Source organism: Phocoena phocoena, chromosome 3 (assembly GCF_963924675.1).
Source record: "Phocoena phocoena chromosome 3, mPhoPho1.1, whole genome shotgun sequence".
Classification (NCBI taxonomy): Eukaryota; Metazoa; Chordata; class Mammalia; order Artiodactyla; family Phocoenidae; genus Phocoena; species Phocoena phocoena.
This window is the reverse complement of record NC_089221.1, coordinates 76,767,852-76,789,698: the sequence shown is the minus strand read 5'-3', so window position 1 is coordinate 76,789,698 and position 21,847 is coordinate 76,767,852. Positions and strand designations below refer to the sequence as shown.

Here is a 21,847-nt window from a genome sequence, read left to right as displayed (position 1 = left end):
TGCGTATATAAAGAAAGAGGGTCTACCTATCTGTGGCCACAGCCCTATTCCACCCTTCCGTCTGTCCCTTCACTCAGTAACTCCATGTTTGCCTTTAATACTTCAGTGTTATTGTCTATCTTTTTACTCTATTCTCAAACTGCAGCTCAACTTCAGATGGGAAGATGAGTGTTACCTGTACGTGACATGTCGGTTCACATAGAGAAAGATGTAAAGGAAAACAGTTCTGTTTTTAAAAGTCAATATACTAAAGAGCCGCCTGTCTAGAAGGCAGACTTCTTTTGCTTTAGATCTATTAGGACTCAGGAGAGATACTTAGAATTTAAAGTTAGTGGTAGTTGCTGCAGAGGACACTTATAGTTACTCTCATACTGCAGCCCTCACCATCTTCCTGAATCGCTCCCACCTTGCTCAGATTCCCCAAAGATAAATTATGAGAACGTAACAAGGTAAAGAGATACTCTTCATTCCTATAGAGGATTTCTGCCCTGAAACCCAGCTCTTTTTCCACCAAATGAATTGTCTTGGCAGCCTTGAAGGAAACCTGAAGATCTTGCCCCCATAAATGGCTGAATTTCTCTTATTTGAACCCCAATTGACTCCTGGGTCCTAGGAACTCATTTGAAAACCAACTTCCTAAACTCTCCTCAAAGTCTCCCATGGATCCAAAGAATTCACCATCTCAATGGTTTTCCAAAGTGTCCAACCCAAGCATCTACCCATTTGTCAACCAAATGGTTTTATTATTTCTGTTCCCTTTCCAAAAGGTCTGCCTCCACAATTTTGTCATTTCTGTCATTGAAGACTGGGACTTAGGAGAGGAGAAAAAAGGATATCCACGGTTTGGGCCTCACTTCTCAGGGTGGATGTGTTTTCCCACCTATTTCTAGTGATGATCTGGTGGTTCTTTCTAAATGATTTTACACCCTCCTCTTGGTAGATAGCCAGAACTCCTTGACACATTATGGTGAGGGAGGTAGCATGTAGGACCAACAGAAGCACCTTCTGGCCGCCTCATGATCCCAGGACTAGTTTGCATCATGCACCAGGTGGTGGGGTGATGTTAGCTGAAGGTTTCATACAATATTTGTGGAGACTTACTGTCCCTAGTCCAGAAAGGGGACAAGAAATGACAAGACTTCAATTAACAAACTAAACATAGAAACCAAGTGATATGTCTTTATCTGCTTGTGGAAGAAGTTTATAAATCAGAACCATTGTTGAGAGTCCAATAAACCTGAGAGTTTTGTATTCATGTTTTTTAGTGTTCCATGAGTTAAATTTATTAAGAACATGTAATTTTAAAGCCTTTCTGTACATGGAACTGGAGTAGTATGTGCAGGTAACCAAACTAAAATATGCCTTCAAGGGCATTTTCTTTCATGTGTTATTGAATTTATTTCATCATTCAAGAAAAAGAAAATAGTCATGATACCATATCACTTATTTTTTAAACAATAACAGTATTCTGGTAACATGCTTAAATGAGAGACAGTTCACCTAAACAAAGTTTCCAGATATGTTACACTCCCATGGGCAACAGCAGAAACATCTTAAAAATGAGTGTTGCCACTACCACGTTACAGTTGGTAGAGGTTAAGAGTCCAAACTTTGAAATTACAAAGACCTGGCATTAAATTTCAGACCTTCTACTTGTTAGCTGTATGAGTTTATTCATTTCCCTAAGCCTCAGTTTCCTCACCAGTAAAATGGGGATAATACCTACCTTTGTTGAGGTCTTGTGAGGATTAAAGAGACAGCACACTGTGTTAAGCATATAGTGAGTGCTCAGTAAATGATAATTAGGCACCTGATTATGTATAAAACAGGGCAAACCAGTGGGGGTAAAATGGGTGTCTAAACATAGTAGAGGTAACCACCTCTCTTAAGCAGTTCACTTGTAAGAACTATTGAAGAGAGTGGTTTCCCATGGCCATTAGTCCTTCTTGGTTTTGAACTTGTGGACAAAGATAGTAAAATTGCCACAGAAAGATTTCCTGTGTCTATAATCGTCCTGCTATATATATGGAAGTCCCACAAAATGAAAACTACATTTTTATCAACAAAAAAAGCTGACAAAGAAATTTGAACAATCGTCTACGGATTAAAGCTTCTTGAAAACTGAAATTTATAGAAATACCAAAAATGTATGCCATTTTACAGATCATATCCATAGATATTTGGATAGAAACGTTTTTCTTGATGATCGTAATACTAATCTCCACCATGCACAGGACATAAAGACAAAGGCCAGCAGCACCATGAGAACAGGGCATTTCCTTCCCTGAGACCATCACTGAGTCCATAGCAAAATACTCTTTCCTAACAGCTTCACTCTGGGTGTTGACTAAGAGAAGGAGAAAGGTAAACCTACTAGCATGCCAGGCCTGGGCACAAGGACTAATTTTAATAAATCAGAATAGAACATAAAAATGTCAACTTAATCAAGCATTTAAATTTATTAATCAAGCCTAATTTTTATGAGTGCAAATAATCACTGAAGCTGGACAAATTTGTTCTCGATTGCATCAGAAACATAATTTTAATATTTAATGGACTGATGAATTTAAATGGAGAATTATCTTTATGAAACATGCTCCTCATAATTTGCCATTAAATGAGAAATTTTTAAAAAATCAACATAAATCTTACATAAAGGTTATTTGACTAAATGTTGGAACTATAAATATTATAAATACATTATGCACTAATTTAGCAATCACACAGTACACTACATAAAGCTGAAATGATAAGTGGACCAGGCAAGCTTTTCCTAGAATATAGAGCTCTTGTGTTATATTGTGGGAAGCTCATGATAAAATGGATACAGAGGTTTTGTGTGAGGTTTCCTGAACATCCTTTTCATGCAGGCTTTTGTGCTACAATTCACCATTCACCACACACATTCTTTCCAGTTCCAATGTAGGTCTAAACCCACATAGCCTGTCTTTTGGGAGGTGATTATTCTTTACAAAAAAGGTAAAAAATATTTTATCATTATTATTTATAGAAAAGAAATACAAGGAAAAAACTGGAGTTTTCTATGATTTTTTGACATCAAAATCTGCTCCATTTTTAAAGTTAGACTTTCTGACATAATGTTCTCAGGCCTCAAAATATTCTAGGCACAAGGGAAAAAAATGAAGAAGAAAAATCAAATTAGCATCAGAATATTTTTCTCTTCAAATGTCCACCTATTCTTCTCACCCCCTCTACTACTCCCAATTACATTGCTTAAAATAGGCAGTAGCAGTGAATTTTTGTAAAAAGTAAATCAAACCTAACAGAGCAATATGGTTCAAAAGTTTGCTCATATTAATCTCCAAGATGAATGTTTTTTTTGTTTTCAAATTCTATTCTTTAAAAGTACCTAGTCTTCCCGAAGTGTACCATTTACCTTTATTATATCTGCTAAACTATACATTTACCTGAAAAGGACTTCTTGCCTATTGCAACTCTAATGCTCCCAAACATATCTGATGGGCTTAGAGTGAAGAACATTTCTGAGAAGACTGGAAAAGACTGGAGATCATAGCAGCTCCCTCCTGCTGCTTTGCAGAAAATTTTTTAAATAGGTAATGTGGACTCTTTATTAGACACTTAAAAAAAATTCCTAAGGTTGTTTTTAAAAACTGAGACATTTAAAATTGTGCCCCTTTTTGTTACAAATTTGTGCTTCTGGAATGGAAACTTGGTTTTACAGAGAGAGGCTAAAGCATATAATTTTCTTTTTTATTTGAAATCTGTTTATTATTAATGAACAAAAATGTTTTGCTTTGAAAATATTAAATTTTATAAAATAGATTAGTGGTAAGTCTAGTTATCTTTCGATTTCATTTGCAAAGCACATTAAACAATTCAATTTTTTGGCCTTTTGTATAATTTTTAACCCGAAAAATAATATTGCTTCAAGAAAGCATTAGTTTTTAAAAAGCACATTGCAAGTTAATAGTTGACCTATTTTTTCCCTGCTCAATCAAATTAGCATGCAATAGTGTAAAGACGCCAAGATTAGAATTTTCCCTACAAGCGAAAATACAATACATTGTGAAGCCTTTAGATGGAGACATAGTTCAAATAAACACTAGAATTCTGTTCACAGTGCTTTGTTTAAGTATAAAAATGAACATTTAAGAATACTGAGAAGGAAATATGAAAAGAAATTCATTTAAGATGCTTATACTGATTATAGAATTTATATTGTATTTAGCCTTTCTTAATGGAAGGATTTTTCTGCATATTAAGCTGACAAAGACTAAAAGGTTACATACTCTTGGCCAGTAAAGTAAATTTACTGTCCTTGCACCTTACAGCAAAGCATATTATACTGCAAATAAGAATGCTGTTGTTGATGATGCAGAATTCAGGCCGTATGTAATCAGTGGTATGCATCAAAAGTCATCTGATAGCCACATTAAAGCCACGTTTCCTATTAAGAATCAGACTAAATTATAACGTGGCACTTCCCAGAATGAGCCAAGGAAACGCATTCTGCAAGAAGAAATAATTGTATTTGAGTGTCTCTGTAAAAATCCGGAAGTCTTTTAGCAGTAAGTAATAATGCTTTTCTTTTTAGTCTGCCTTCTTTTGTATTGCAATATATTCAGCTTCACTGGCAAGCCTATCACACTAATTATTGTTACATCTAGTGGTTCAGTTATCTTGATGACTACTGTAGCTGAAATACTCCAAGGTCAAATTCTTAATAGCGTGAATCAAACTAAGCAGCCATCATACATGCAGTTGCTTTTGAGATAGACTAAACAGTGTATTCCAGACCTGTTTATGGGTTTTATTATCCTTTCAGATGTGGAGTAAATTATACGTACAGGTTAATTGCACCATTCATTTTGCAAAAGTTCCTTCTCAAAAATCTTGAGAGGTGCAGGTGTCCTGTGGTGAAAATGACAGCACAAGCGCACCTATAATGATCTTATTGACCACAAAAGTCTTCAGCCCAACCTCCAGTGCTTTTAAGTGATCTGAAATAATCTGAGTGGTTGGTTATATGCATCTTCTCAATTCATAGACTTTCAATAATTTCATATGATGCTTGCACATGTAATACGTCCATTGGCACACAAATGCCTGTTCTGCTTGGTTTATGTACACACAAAATGGTATAAATGAACTCCAGACCATGTTGAAGCAAACTGCTCTACCCAAATTCCTCCATATCTCTAGAGTGGAAATAAGCATTTAGTTTGTAATGTATCCAAATATAAGCATCTGTACACATTTGGATGTTCTATGAATATAAAATTAAATATGAAACTTCTTTCTTTTGTGACAATTTTCTTTCTTTAATTTTTTAACATTGCAGTTGCACATCTGGACAGCAGTGATTTCTTCTTTAATTTAAATGTGTTGCTTTTTTATAGACCGTTTTGAGTAAAGCAATTTGAATTGTGCAACTATTCATTCTGAACATAGAAAAACATCCATTTAATTCAAAGATTATTTCTGAGGGAAAAAGTAAACATATAAAAGAAACTGGTTTGTGTCAGCGTTGGCTTTCCAGGGTTTTTGGCTTTGTGATACTCAATACTTATCTTACAAAGGTAACATAACCAAGATTTTTCCCTTTTTGTTTAAAGACATATAAATAAGTGGAAGACTTTAGCCCTGGGAAAATCATAATACAAAGTGTTTTAAGAATTATTCATGGAACTTTTAACCCCCTTTTGTCATTTTAGCTTTCAAACATGCACCCTGAATTAGTATTAAAAAGCGGGACTCAGTATCCACTGTCCCGTTATGATTTTAATAGTGAAGTTTACCCGAATCTACTTTTCCTCATCCTTTTACTGTTTTGGTCTGCCTTTTCTGCATCCTGTTGGTCCCCTCCCTTATACATCTTTGTCTAGTGGAGTAATTCTAAACATACTGTCATATTTTTGTTCAGATTACCAGCATCATTTTTAACATTTTCAGCCAAATAAAATTTTATTTCCTTGCAAATCATAAAGCATTTAGTTGTGTCAAATTATAATTAAAAGTCATAATATTAAGAGACCTCCTATACAACTGTATAAAACATACAGATTCTTCAGATGCAGTTTTGCTGCATTTTGATAATGGATTTTTAAAATATACAGCTACATATTATGTTGTGTATGTTAATGACGAATGTTCAGCAAATGTGGACTATGAAAGAAGAAATATTATGCTTCTAAAAACAGTGTTATCTGCTTATTCTTTGGCGGTAATGTAGCTGGAACGCTGCATTTGGGGCTGTCTACGTGTGTTTTTTAAAATGTCATCTTTATTAGTATTACATTCAAGGAATAGTACCAAGAATCAGTTTCTTTCAAGACCTTCCTCCAGTGTGTGGCATATAAGTCTGTGACGGGCGACATTACAGAAGGTCATGTCACTTTTAACTGCTTGCATTACATCTTTCTGATTTCCCTAGTGCCCTTCTTTTGTTTGATTAATACTACTTGCTTTCAAGCAAGGTATCAGAAAGCATAATTTGGAAAAAGAATTCTAGGGCCAATCTGAGATATTCTCCCTTACAAAAAGAGGAAAAAAACCCCAACTTTGTAAAAATGTATCTTTTCTAACACATGCATTTTTGTCACTCTTCATTTTTTTTTTTTCCTCAAGGAAATCCTACAGATGTGTTGTTATTAAATTATTGCTGACAAATGTTTGGGCAACTGGACTTTGTATACTTGAAAACAAAACTGTGTAGCCCTTATTTGGTTTTATTTGAAGAGGAAAGAGCTGGAATTTGAGACTGGGACTCCTTTATTTTATTTGTTTCCTTAGTTAAGTGTTAAACTCCAGCACTCTTTCTAAAGAGTAGGTGTTACTTGAGTTCTCTGGGAAAGGTTGCAATTTTGTGCAATCCTTAAATGCACTTCAGATATATATACAGTTTGTTTTTAAAAGCTCAGTCTGCAGTTTCTGTATTCATTGCATTTGTCCAGGGCTTATGTCTTAGAGCACAGCCCAGCTTCTGAGACACTGTTGCCTTTAAAGCCATCCATTTCATTGGACCCTTAAAGCCTGAAAATTAGTTGTGAAACCATTATCATTTTAATTGGGAATCTTTATCCACCACTCTACCTGTGCCCCTTTATATGTTCCTTAGTGTCAGTGAAACAACCAGAGTTGTGTATGTCATTCAGAACCCTGAATATTTTGCCCAGGAAAAAATATATATATATCATTTAATTTCCAAAAATTAATGTTTAAATATTATTAAATTGATGTTATTTCTACTTTTATTAGTAGCTCACATTTTTTAGTACTTCGGTACGGGAACTGTGCTGAACACTTTAAACACATTGTCTCATTGGACCCCTAATCAACACTGTGGGGAAGGTGCTATTATCATCTCCATTTTCCAAGGCACCTTAAGCTTCATCTGAGCAAACTGTAACAGTGGGATACATTCTGAAGCAGCTTAAAGGCATCACTAGGAAACCATCTGTATTATAAATCCTCACTTGTAGATGTTTATGTTATAGCATTAAAAAGTCACTGGAGGAGGGGAAAAGCCCTCACTCGGGTGCTACAACGCAACACAAAGGCCTCTCGCTAACACAACACTTTTCTGCCAAATGTAAAAGCAAATAGTTGTGTTTGGGTGATTCTGGCTGCGCATTTGTGGGGCAGTTGTGAGTAGCCAATTACCCACTTGTGCAGGGTGGGAACAGTTTGGGTTTTGCAAATGAAGAGCCTGATTCTGTAGACCTTTTGAGTCCTTCTTGAACATAAGATCTGCAACTGATCTGTGAAATGCATAAATTAACTTCTTGGTTTTTTTGTGGTTCAATAATATTTTGAATCTTTGAAAATTAACTTAAAGATAGTGGAGATCTCCAGATCTTAAAGTAACAGTTAAATATCCATGCTTTCTATTGCCAGGCACAGTTTGAATGTTTGATTCATTAATCTGCATCATTGATTAGGAGGTATGTCTTTGCAGGTGAGCTAGTTGAGTTCTGTGAGATAAATGATAGGCCCTCTACCAAAATGCATGTTCAAAGATATGAAGCATAGATGAGGTTTTCTTCTGTTCAGTCTATCAACAAATATTTCTTGAATACTTATTATGAACTGCTAGGCACAATCTGAAACCATTCTGCCTTCCTTGCACTGTAGTACGATGGTAAGTACTGAAGAGGAGAGATACATAATACATTCTTAACAATAACCACCTAAAATATTGTTTGAGTTTTATGTATAAGAATAAAAGTATAATATTCATTTTACTTTCCATATTTGATATATGAGTCTACATGAGTAATTTTAGGAAAAAATTACTTAATCTAATATATATCAAATAATCATATTGTATACCTGGAATATATATAATTTTTATTTTTTAGAAATAGATAATGACAACCTTAAAATGTTACTTAATATAAATCTAAAATTTATAACACCATTTTATAAGAGATACAAAAAGTATGATCATTAAAAAAATCATGTGAGAGGCCAATCGTTTTTTTGTTTTGCTTTTCCTTTTTTTTTTTTTGGTTTTAGAACTGGGCAGGGTTTCAGAGCTGGCTGTGCTATCCCACAATCTGGGTCTGAGTTCTAGTTTAGCTACTTGCTGTGTTAGGTGAATTCTTTTGATGCAACACAATGTACTGAAATATTGTGACTGCCTCTCCTATTTCAACCTCCATCACAAAGGTCCCAGTTTGGAATAGTCTGGCATACAGCACCTCAGTTATACATTGTCACTATTGTTGTCTATATATTTATGATATGCATGCTTCAAATTTTCAGGAAGTTAAAAGTCAACATGAAAGGCTATCTGATAGCCCCCATTTAAATTCTATTGGATTATAAGCCTCTTGTGGGCTGACATGACTATAGATTAAGTATATGTGTGTTATTCATCTTTCTAGTCCCACAGTCCCTAGTACTGTGTGCCTTGGTCAAGGGCATTTGTAATAAATGCTTATGGAGTATCTGAGTATAGTTAGAACGTCAAGAGTCCTTTCTTGCTGAGGCTGAGCTACTTTATATGCCCCCAAAATCAGCGTAAACTCTAACCCGATAAAGGAAACAGAACATTGTGCTACTCTGATTCTTTTGAAATGCCGAGTGTCCAAATGAAAGACCACCAGATTCTACCACTTCATAGAGGATATAAAGTATGACATTAAATTAAGAACAATTTCCCAGTTTGTCAGATACTTTTAGTTATATATCAGTTCGTGAGAACTAGAAGTTTGTGTTTGGGTTCTTCTTTTAAATCCGTTAATGCTTTTAGAAACTTTGAGAAAAATTATTAGGATAACTGAGCGTCCTGACGTATTATCTCAGTTTATGTAACTCTTTGTTTAGTAAGTCTTAGTTACTGCAGTTTTCATTCATAGCATATTCCTGTCTCTATCCTAAAGCCACATGAAAGAAGAGCTAGCTATCTCTCTCTTCTAAAGTTAGGAGCTTTGGGAGAAAGGTTTAAAAATATTTGATAACCATGATTCTGTCGAGTTTATTCAGAGATAAAGATACTGGATAAAAAAATAGAAGCACCACAAGAAATTATATCAAATGGAGTAAATACAGTTATAAGTTAGCACTTACCTGAATAAGAGCTCCCCCCAGAGTTTTTAAATTTTTGGATTCCATGGAGTGTGTGTGTATAAAAACATGATAAAACACCTGAAATGGGGTGAGGTCTCATTCGTAATGCCTGTAGTTATATATTGATCCAGGCAAGGGGAAATTACTTGGCAAATCCAAAATGACTATACCGTTCTGCTGAAGTAGGTAAACCAGGAGCCATTAAAAAATACAAGCATGCATATCTATCTACATGGGTTCTATATACATGATATACACATTTGATTATTGAATACATCTCTTCTTTTCTTTCAGTAGTAATGTTCATTCTCATAACATAATCCATGTGTAAAATCACAGAGAATTAAAATTAGAGTTTCAGGTAATCCACAAAATGAACAAGTAATTCAGAGATGGTCAAGAGTCGACACTATATGTCAGAATTAAAATTGGAGCCATGAAAGATATTGTTAGCTTTATGCCATAGCTCACCAGCATGAATCCATGAACGGGCATAGATTTTTATCTTAGGGTTTGGTGACAAGTAAATTAGAAATAGCAGAGCTCTTTTCTGCTTAGTTATCTAGCTCCAAATTTAAAGTGCCTAATTAATATAGACAGTGGAGTAGGTAAAAAAAGAAATCTCCTGATTTAAAGCATCCTTCGAATGAGTGTTAGTTTACCTTATGCATATTTCCAATTCTTTAAATTGTCACAGAACATTTCACACAAATAGGGTTCCCCTGACTGGGATTCAGTTCCCTGGTGTTCATCAATTAAAGGCATAGCATTTTCCTAATCCCTGTCTCTAGATCAGATATTCCCTCTCAGTGCGTCCGTTTCAAATGTTAATAAAGTTTTCACTTCTAAAAGGTTCAGAATGACAGAACAAAATTCTCTCCTTTAAGAGCATGAAAACGACTTCTGTTTCTGTCTGCAGGTAGTAGAGGACATGCTAGAGGACGAGGAAGAAGAAGATGACAAAGATGACAAGGTAATTATCTTTCCCAGCACTTGGGTACCTGGGGATGGGGAAATGTAGACATGACACTGTTTTCACAGACAGTTAAAAAGGAGTTGAAGTGTTTGAGTCCAGAAAATTGGACAGTGCTGTTTATCATCCTAACAATGCCACTGCATGTTGCAAAGAGGGAGAGAGGGCTATAAATCATCTTCGCTTTTGTCCAGAGCTGGGTCAAATATTTTTCTGCCAGGAACAAAAAAAAATAATTCAGCTTGTCTGGAACTTGATAGCTCTCACGAAGATAACGACAGTGACAACTGTTTTTGAAGGGCAAAAATTTGTCCTATCTTGAGTATTACAAATCAGGCTACACTTGGGGGGAAGAGAGGAGTGAAAAAAAATAGCAGCCTGCATGTGTCAGACATGGATATTGTCATCTGTAATTTTCCAAGAATTGCTCAGCAAAAGAACACGTGTGCGGAGGGCTCCAGAGGGCATTTAAATAATCCCAGTGCTCACTGCCCTGGCTTAGACTTGGAATGGCCCGTGGCTCCTTCCTTGGTCAGGAAAGTCTGTTCGGAGAGGCTCGTGTTTCGATTGCTGGTTGGCTTGGGGTTGGTGGCCACAGTAAATAACAGCTAATTTCTGGGACTGCTTGGATTGGTTGTCCCCTGGGGAGAGCGGACAACTGGAAGGAGGAATCAGAATGGCCTTGCACCACTGCAGCAGTGGCTGAGGTCGGAAGGACAGCTTCCTATGGCAAGGAGGCTAGTGATGCTGGTTTATCATCATCTTTGGGCACTTCTAGATATGAAATCCAAAAAGTCTTAGGGTGCGATAGAGGGGGGAAGTGACTGAGGGGGGAGTGAAAATATCATTCATTATTTCCACATTGTTCAGCCTATAAAACCAGATTTTGACCTTCATGGAATCTATCTGACTTCTGCTATAGTAAAGCACTGAAATTTTTTAAAGAAAGGAGAAAAACAGTGTATCTTAATTTATGCCCTTGACCTTTGATTCCAGTAGAGATGTACACTTATATCCCAGTATAAGAATTTGAGTGCTGGAAGCAAGCATTGGAAATGTCAAAACAATTCACAGTGATTAGTTAACTTCCCAAATGATTTTTTTCCTGACATATTCAATTCTGGAAGGAAAACAGAAACATACACGCACACACACTTTCTCCCTTCTACTGCTATTTCAAACATTTTTAAATTCATAGAGATTTTATGTGAGATTTTTCTTCTGGACATCATTTAGTCATTAGCAACATCATCAAACATAAAGTAACAAAATCTCCTTTCTGCAAAAACACATATGTGCTTGTTTCTAATGTTGAATAACATGAGCATACACTTCTGGCAATAAATGATATGATTTATTGTTAAGGTCAGTTGTAGAGCTGTAGAGAGCTTGTATTTAAACTCAACATGCCAGCTCTGAATCATCATTTCTCTGCTGATAAACGCTGAGCTGCTATCCATTTGTGGCCACTTTCCCTTGCTTGTTGCTGCTTTATTATTAAAGCCACCTTAAAGGTCCATTCTGGTAGCAGGCGTTTCCCGAGAAATGTTAATAAGTGGAAACCCTTGGTGAAGTCTAGTACTTCAGTGCCCCTGCTTGAAGTCAACCTATATTTTTTTTAGGCAGTTTGTTGATATTCTATACCACTAATCTCCCTTTTTGGTCATCTTTTAATAGAGAGGGTGTTAGGAGTGGCACACTGTTAGACGTTAGCACAACCTGGTTAACCAGTTCACCAAAATATAGATGTCAAGTAGAACATGCCAGGGTGGAAACAACCCCAGATCTCTGGAGTGGCATCTGTTGTTATCCAGTGTTTGGTTGTCTGAGATCGACACCCTGGTTCTAACGTATTTTCAGGTCTCGTTACCAAAGTTGATTGAAAGCGAGCGCTTAAATGACTGTGTGAATTTAACTGTATTCTTCTGTACAGGATGCCGACAGACGGTGTGTTTTCCATATGAAAGGATTGTGAGCTGATTTTCATAAATCCAGCCCTTTATTTGAGTGATATATAAGAAGGTTTTGCTTTTCTTCACTCATAACGCAATTGATAGTATAAAAATCATATCTGAACAAAAATAAAATTTCAAATGTAATAATTTACAATAGACTTTTAGGGACTTGCATCATAGAGGGAAGAGTCTTAGAGTGGAAAGCTTATATTCTGGAAATACAAAGTTTTTAATATAAGAAATGAAAACATGAAAGGATCCTTCAAGTTTCTATTTACCAGTTTCCGTCTCTCGACTGGCTCTCGCAGTGGTAAATCTAAGTCTTGGCTATCAGATGTGTCTGAGTGGGAGAAGGGTAATTTCCTACTTTAAAAAATTCATTGGTTCCTCCATTTAAAGTTTGTGTATAGAGTCATGCGTAATGGAGTTTCATGAGAAAACAAGTGTGTTTTTTGCCATACGAGCAGGTACTGACCTCTAGCTCTCATTATTTCTCTGTTTTCTCATGTGGTATAATAGTGGGGTCAGGTCAGTGGGTCCTCTTATAGGATAAAAGTAAAAAAGATTAATAAATGTGCCAAAGCCTCACTTTAATTGAACCTGAAGCATATGTTGCAAGTATGTAAAATACGTCCCAGATGTTTCACCAGGGCTAGTGTCTTGGCTTTCCCTGATTACCACAAGGCAGCTATTAGTCCTGTAACCTTTGGACTTGGGGGTAAATGGGGTATTACGTGGCACAGAATGAGAGCACCTGTTTTCCATTCAGCAAAGACCCCTGGCAGGCTTTGCCTAAAGCCCATTCATATGTTTTCACTTAGCAGATTGTTGGGCGATTATGAAAAGTGTCTTTCTTTAGAGCCAGCATTGATATTAGTCACTCACAATGAAAGGACAAGTCATTGGCTACTTGACAAGGTCCGTGTGAGCAGAAACTGAAGTTGTTCACTTCTTTTGAGCTTGGAGTGTTTTCCCTCAACATAATTACATAGATGGCATGTATAGACACAGGTATAAGAAGTTGAAGCAAAGATGATAATTACTTAACAGAATAGTTTTGTAATAGCTTTTCTCTAGTACTGACTTTAGCACCTGGGAAGACTTTGGTTAAAGTTGGTAAAAACAAAGTCATGATTTACCTGGATTCCCAGATCTTGAAGTTTTTCCACATTATGGACTATGAGTATTTTTTCGTAAGTTCTTCCTTTTCACTAAAACAGCTAATCATTAATCAGGTGAGGGTTTGTGATGCTCAGACTTATCCTTTATTCTAAGAATCCATTGTCCACATTTGCTTAAATCTAAAATTAGGCGGCTTCTCTCTTAATCTAATTCCGTGGTTTTCACAAAGGCAGAGAATATGGGTCTTAGTTATAAATCATTGACTTGTTAATATTTTCACTTATATCTGCATTATGTGGTAGCTCTAGGTTAAGCTGTGCTGGAGATGAAATTTTTCTTGAATTAAATGTTAGAAAGACATCATATTGCATTCTCATTTGCCTTTGTTGTAAAGCATTCTTTCAGCCATCAACCACAGTCACAGTTTGATCTGATTTTTTTACCTGACACCAAATTCTGCCTTTGTGGGTAACACAATATCTTTATAAATAAGGCTTAGATAAATTACCTACGTGGAACTATCAACAAACCATATAATAGTGTTTTTCACCATGTTACCTATAATAGTACAGTGGTCAATCTGCATAATCTAGACATCTAATTAATGAAGATTAGCTTTTGTTTTGTAGCTTTAAAAGTTTAGGCATGCTTCCCATGTTGTGTCCTACCCTTATAATAGGATCCAGCTGCAGTATCAGGAAGCAGAAGATAGAATGCAGGTTTTCCTCAGGAAAAACATGGATCCAAATGCGTGGCATTCTAGTAATGTTTATCGAAAGAAGATATTAAAATGTTCAGACATTTATGCTTACATTGCTTCTCTTTTTTCTTCAGCCATTATGTCAAGCTTACTGTGTTTCAAGATAAGTAGCTACAATGAATGAAATATATCTCAGTTACGTCAGAACACAGATTATTTGCCTTAATTCTCAAGATCTGTATTTTCTGGTTTGATCCTCCAGCCCTAAACATGTATATAATATACCCAAGATGCATATATCTCTGCATCTCAAATTAACTGTGAGTGGGGGAAGAAAGACGTAACTCTAATAAGTAAGTGGTATGAGAGGAGCTTTTAATCTGACAAAATGGTATTTTCTAGTTATAGTCAATGAAGTAACTACATGGTGGGGAAATGGATTAAAGCTTTGGAGAAAGGCAGGAAAGGAGGAGACAAAAAAAAAATCCTAACTTATCTTTAAGTGGAATACCATTGTATTAGCTTATTAGTATTTTATTTTTTATTTTATTATTATTTATTTTATTTATTATTTATTTAAAATTTTTGTGGTTAGTATTTATTAGTAGTATTATTGGTGTTATTGCTGCATAACAAATTATCACAAACTTAGAGGCTTTTTTATTTTAAAATATTTATTTGCTAGGACTAGTAATAGTTCATTATAAAATATTAAAATAGGATTTCTGTTTCTTTTTTTCATATTTTAATTTTATTGGAGTATAGTTGATTTACAATGTTGTGTTAGTTTCAGGTGGACAACAAAGTGATTCAGTTATACATATACATATAGTCATTCTTTTTTAGATTCTTTTCTCATATAGGTTATCACAGAATATTGAGTAGACTTCCCCATGCTATACAGTAGGTCCTTGTTGGTTAAATCTACCTTATATATAGTAGTGTGTGTATGTTCATCCCAAGCTCCTGATTTATCCCTCCCCGCCTCGTTTCCCCTTTGGTAACTGTAAGTTTGTTTTTGGTATCTGTAAATCTATTTCTGTTGTGTAAATATGTTCATTTGTATCTTTTTAAATTAGAGTCCACATATGAGTGATATCATATGCTATTTCTCTTTCTCTGTCTGACTTTCTTCACTTAGTATGATAATGTCTAGTTCCATCCATGTTGCTGCAAATAGCATTATTTCATTCTTTTTTATGGCTGAGTAATAATATTCCATCGTATATATATATGTATATACCACATCTTCTTTATCCATTCCTCCGTTGATGGACATTTCGGTTGCTTCCATGTCTTGGCTGTTGTAAATAGCGCTGCAGTGAGCATTCACTTGCGTGTATCCTTTCGGATTATGGTTTTGTCTGGATATATGCCCAGGAGTTGGATTGCTGGATCATATCGTAGTTCTATTTTAAGTTTTTTAAGGAACCTCCATATTGTTCTCCATAGTGGTTGCACCAGTTTACATTCCCACCAACAGTGTAGGAGGGTTTCCTTTTCTCCACACCCGCTCCAGCATTTGTTATTTGTAGACTTTTTGATGATGGTCATTCTGACTGGTATGAGGTGATACTTCATTGTAGTTTTGATTTGCGTTTCTCTAATAATTAGTGATGTTGAGCATCTTTTCATGTGTTTTTTGACCATCTGTATGTCTTCTTTGGAAAAATGTCTATTTAGATCTGCCCATTTTTTGATTGGATTGTTTGGTTTTTTGACATAGAGCTGCATGAGCTGCTTGTATGTTTTGGAAATTAATCCCTTGTCAGTTGTTTCATGTGCAAATATTTTCTCCCATTTTGTGGGTTGTCTTTTCAGTTGATGGTTTCCTTTGCTCTGCAGAAGCTTTTAAGTTTAATCAGGTCCCATTTGTTTATTTTTGTTTTCATTTTCATTATTCTAGGAGGTGGATCAAAAAAGATATTATAGCGATTTATGTCAAAGAGTGTTCTGCCTATATTTTCCTCTTAGGGTTTTATAGTGGCTGACCTTACACTTAGGTCTTTGATCCACTTCGAGTTTATTTTTGCATATGGTGTTTGGGAATATTCTCATTTCATGCTTTTACATGTAGTTGTCCAGTTTTTCCTGTACCACTCATTGAAGAGACTGTCTTCTCTTCATTGTATATTCTTATCTCCCTTGTCATAGAATAATTGGCCATAGTGTTTGAGTTTATTTCTGGTTTAAAACCATATGCATTTATTAGCTCTCAGTTCAGTAGATCAGAAGTCCAGGTGTGGCTCAGCTGGGTTCTCTGCTCAGTCTCACACTCAGGTATCAGTCAAGCTGAGTTCCTGTCTAGAGGCTCTGCAGAAAAACCCACTTTCAAGCTCATTTAGTTTGTTGGTAGAATGAAGTTCCTTGTAGTTGGAGGACTGAAGCCCTTGCTTTCTTGTTGGCTTTCTGCTCTTTGTCTCCACTTTCCATGGCCCCATCCATCGTTATATCCATCAGTGGAGAATCACCCTTGTCTCAAATCTCTTTCATACTTCAAATCTGTTTCTTCAGGAAGACCCCAGTTGTTTTAAGGGCTCACCTGATTAGGTCAGGCCCACCAAAGATAATCTCCCTTTTTAAAGTGAACTGTGCTGTGTAACATAACCTAATCATAGGAATAACTATCCCATCATATTCCAAAATCCCCCTCACACACAAAGGCAGGGGATTATTCAGGACATATACACCAAGAGGTAGGAATCTTGGCAGCCATCTTAGAATTCTACCTGATACAACCATCTAGTCCCACCCATGCTTTAGAACAAAAATGTCACAGTCTTTCCATTTCTTGTTTTGCTAGACCCTGATATAACTATCCTAAAGTAAAGAAATTAGAAAAGCCTGCCTGCCTAGACATGTCCTTTCAAACATTATAGGAAACATCTCATACCAGAGGTATAAACTGAGATATATTTTATAGTCATAGTACAATATGTTCCACTTGCTTATTATCTAATTCACCTCTGCAGTAAGGGCGGTTGGGCATGCAGAAAGCCCGACGGGCTCTTTACCCTTGTTGCTTCCTTCTGGGGAGAAGAGCAAATAAGAATAAAATTGGCAAAAGGTGGGAAAGGGTCCATTCCTTCTATTGGGAACCTGTTGATGCCTGGGCCCACTGAGCAGACAGCCTACTGACCTCAAGTCAGTAGAAACAGTCTTTACTAAATCTAGAATCATAGCAAAATTAAAACTGGTGGATACCCAGGACGGGCAAAAGAAGGCTGCCGTGCTGCCCCATGGCCTTCCGTCTCCTGGAAGGCAGGAGGCCTTCTGCCTGCACACACGCAGCTCACTCCCCCATTTGGCCTCTCAGGAGCTGCCTGTGCACAGCCCTTGGGCCAGAGCCCAACCAGCACACATGGCTGGCCCCTGGAGCCAGGCTCCGTAACACTGTGACCCTGACTGGGGCATCAGGGGATGTGTCCACAATGACTGAGGTTTGCTTGATAGGTGGCATGGACCAGAGTCCTTAGCAGGAGTCTAGGATTAGGGGCCTCTGGCACCAGGGGCACCAGGTGTTTCTCATCCCAGGACCCCCTTACGGGCCAGTGGAACTTCTGCAATTCCATGATTCCTTTCTTTGAGCCCCTGACACTCAGCAGATGCCAGTCCATCCTCTCCCTGCCCCTTCTAGACCTCATTTTAAAATGAGGAAACCATAGTTCATACAACTTAAGTGAATTGCCAGAGGTGATATAGACAATAAGTGGCAGAGCCAGGGCTAAAAACTCAGGTTTCCGAGTATAGAATCTTTATACTTCCTTAAGGTTTTCCACTAAAAAAAAAAAAAAAAAGTAGATGCAAATTATCTCAGGGATGATCTTTAGTAGCACAATCAGAGAACATACTATCCAAGCCAGCTAGGGGCTGTTTACATCTAGGTTTCCACTTCTTCTCACTGTTCTCTTATGCTTTCAGCTCTTTCCCATCATCCCAGCTAAGGGGCTATGTGGTAGGCAGAATAATAGTCCCTCAGAGAGGTCCTGTCCTAATCCCTAGAACCTGAGAAAATGTTACACTACATGGCAAAGAGGCATTAGGTAGCAGATGGGGTGAAGGTTGCTAAACAGCTCACTTTACAATAGGGAGATTATCCTGGATTATCTGAGTGGGCCCAATATTACAAGTGTCCTTAAAAGTGGAAGAGACCGGGCTTCCCTGGTGGCGTAGTGGTTGAGAGTCCGCCTGCCGATGCAGGGGACACGGGTTTGTGCCCTGGTCCAGGAAGATCCTACATGCTGCGGAGCGGCTGGACCCGTGAGCCATGGCCTCTGAGCCTGTGCGTCCGGAGCCTGTGCTCCGCAACAGGAGAGGCCACAACAGCGAGAGGCCCGCGTACTGCAAAAAAAAAAAAGTGGAAGAGACCATCAGAGTGTGCAGCAATGGCCAAAACCAATGCTCAGAACCTTCCCAGCAAGAAAGAAGAGCTGCTGAAACATCTGGACCACCTGAAGTTGGAGCTCTCCCAGGTGCACATCGCCAAAGTGACAGGCGGCATATGGTCCAAGCTCCCGGAGACCTGAGCTGTCTGCCAGTCTGTCACCCTTGTTCTCACCATCATTAACCAGATTCAGAAGGAGAACCTCAGAAAGTTCATAAGCCCCAGGATCTGCTACCCAAAAAAGCATGTGCCCTGCACCGCAGGCTCAACAAGTACAAGTACAAGGAGAACCTGGAGATCAAGAAACAGCAGCTGAAGGAGCAGCCATAGAGTACCACCGTGGGAACCCACAGTCAGGGCCAGAGCATTGGCATTAATAAAACACACACTGACTGGGGGCAGAGCAGGGAGGTGAGCGGCTGTACTGGCTTTGAAGGAAGAGGAAAGGGGCCATAAGCCAAGGAACGTGGGCAGCCTCTAGAAACTGGAAAGGCCCCTAGAGTCTCCAGAAAGAAATGCAGTCTTGTCCACATCTTGACTTTAGTCCAGTGAGATCCATTCTCAACTTCTGAACTGCCAAATTGTAAGATAATAAGTTTGTGTTGTTTAAGCCTAGGTTTATGATAATTTGTTACAGCAGCAATAGGAACTAATACAGGCACCTTCCAACTGCATTTTCTATACTTCTCCAAAAAAATGCTGCATTTTAAAGCACTAGATCTGAGTTCCTAATTTTTCCTTATTATCTTAGTCGTACTCTTCTGCAAAAATATGGCTCTACAGTTCTTCATTTAATATGGAAACTAAAAACAGAATCTAACAAAACAAATATTTTTATCCAAATTGCCTTAGTTTTTATTTCAGAAAAGTTTGTCCAAAAGGAGAGTGGGTTAGAGCCCATCTCTAGTGCAGTTGATTACTTTCCTATTGAGGAACCTCTATTATTCATTGGTGAGTGGAGCACCAAGGCATGGTTAACTTCATTTTTCAACAGAAGTTCACTTCCTCACAACTTTCATTCCATTCCTTAAAATGTTTCACTCTGCAAAGAACCAGGGCAGATGGTACTAGCCTTATTTAGGTCACAGACCCTTTCAGAATCTAAAGGCAGCTGTAGACATTCTCCCCAGAAGAAAACATATAAACACATATACAAATAACTTTTTTGTGCCATTTTTTTGCAATGGAAATTGAATTATTTTACAGAGACTATAACGTATCTTCCTAAAGTCTTATCTCTGTTGTTCTCACCACATTTTTCTTGACATTAATGCCTATTTTCCTCAAACACCTGAGATAAATGCAAATTTTTCAAGTAAAAATAAAGTTGAATTCAGCTCAAAAGTAAGCTTCTACAAGAAGGCTGATGTTTGGCTTTGATATTAAAATTACGGAGTGGTTTTTTTGACACAGCAATAGACTTATTATTTTTGACATCTGTTTGACTATGACTTTTCAGTTTCACAGCAATAAGTGCTTAAAATACTGACTTGGCAAAAGAAAACAGTAACAAACAAAATGGGAGCTGCTGTGGCTTTATTAGATGAGGGTTAGGCATAGTGAGATTCCTAGGGCTCTCCAAAATCCTTGTTGAGATCATGCTTTGAGAAGTCTGCATCATTAATGCTTTGTCATTTTTTTTTTTAAAGGATCAAGTATTCATGGTTGCATGTTAAGGTCATCAGAGGCAGGATTAGCTTTCAAAGGGTTATCTAAGGACTCCAGCTGTCTATGGGTTTCTACCTGTAAACAAATTGGGAAGCTTTGTCGCTCTTTGTTCCAGTTTGCAGAAGCCCTTCTCCAGCCTTGGAATGTTTAGGTAGCTGTCTGCCCGCCACGTGCCCCTCCAGAGTGGCTGTTGAGCTAAAAGAATTTAAATGAAAAGATTGATTACCTAGGTAATTTGGCAAGAATATCCATCAAGTAAAGCTAACTATGATTGGACCATTTCCTTTTGGGTTATTCTAATAGCTGGATTTCCTTTGCCTCAAAAAAGAGGAACTTTCATTTGAGGGTCAGCCAAACATTTGAAGACAGGTCCTCTGGAAAGCTAATTAACTTCTGTATTGCAGAAATGAATTGACTCTTCTACTCCCATTTCTTGACAAAACTTCTTGAAATAGAAGTGTGTCAGCCCTGGCTCTCAGGAGGTTGACAACGTTCATAGAAATAGAGACAAGTTTTTCATGATCGCTGGCGGAGTCGTTGACACTGGCTGACACAACTGCATGTTGAGATGAGGAGAATGTTTCTTCACCAAAGCAGCAGAACCAGATGTGTTGCCAAGCATCACAGATGCTCCATCTGAGCGCAGAGTGCCAAGATTTTTATTCTGCCTGGAAGTTTGTTTGGCAAAGAAATTCTTCACCATGTTAAAGACGTTGACTCTGCAGGTTCTAAAAGGAGTTCACGAAGTAGGAATTCTTCCTTGATTGTGATAACTTGCCAACAGGAGTTGGCTATGCAAATGGAGGTATCTATTTTCTCTAAGTTACATGCAGAAAATGAAGTATTAAAGAAAGGTCAGAAACTCTGTAGTGGTGACATCACTTGATGAGAACACAACTTCAAGAAATGTGTGGCTTCACCAAAATATTTCAGTGGCCTCTGGGTTATTTCTTTTGGTGATATGTTGAACTCAAAATATGTTTTAATACAAGTGTTTTTTCTTGGGGAAAATCCAAAGCCAGGTAAAGCTCCAGTCTGTAAAAATCAAGATATTTTTATATAAAGAAAAAGATCCACAAGGTCTAATAGATTTTTAGAGTACGCAGCCTAAGGTACTCATTCAATTTTACTGGTTCCATGCGTCCGTGGGCCAGAATCTTGTCCCACAAGAAATACTTCACTTTTTGTGTTTCATCACACTCCATAATTAGTGTAGAATTAATAGATATAAAAACTTCATGGTACTGTTTTTTTCTTTGAAATTTTCCAACTTTAGCTAGACTCAAAGTAACTCAAGATATATGGCTATAATCATGTTAGCAGGGTGTGTTTTCTTGGATTCCTGTCAACAGGAAACTATTCTAGAGGTCTTAACATGGTAGTGACAGTGTCACCTGTCTCTTTGCCTTCTGTAGCATCTATGGCAGATTGCCTTCTGTTCAAAATGTACTTTCCTGCCTACTGATCTCAGACTTGGCCACGTAACTCAC

At 37.3% G+C, this 21,847-nt stretch overlaps 1 protein-coding gene across 4 annotated transcripts in view; it reads left to right on the top strand.

Annotated features, from left to right (window-relative positions):
- The window catches only part of MCTP1 (multiple C2 and transmembrane domain containing 1), a 533,762-nt gene that overhangs the window by 448,403 nt on the left and 63,512 nt on the right, over nucleotides 1-21,847 (top strand). For all 4 annotated transcript variants that reach the window (XM_065875060.1, XM_065875059.1, XM_065875058.1 and 1 more), the window contains one exon: nucleotides 10,475-10,528. In XM_065875060.1, coding sequence (XP_065731132.1) covers nucleotides 10,475-10,528 — 54 coding nt within the window. The remainder of the gene's footprint in view (nucleotides 1-10,474; nucleotides 10,529-21,847) is intronic.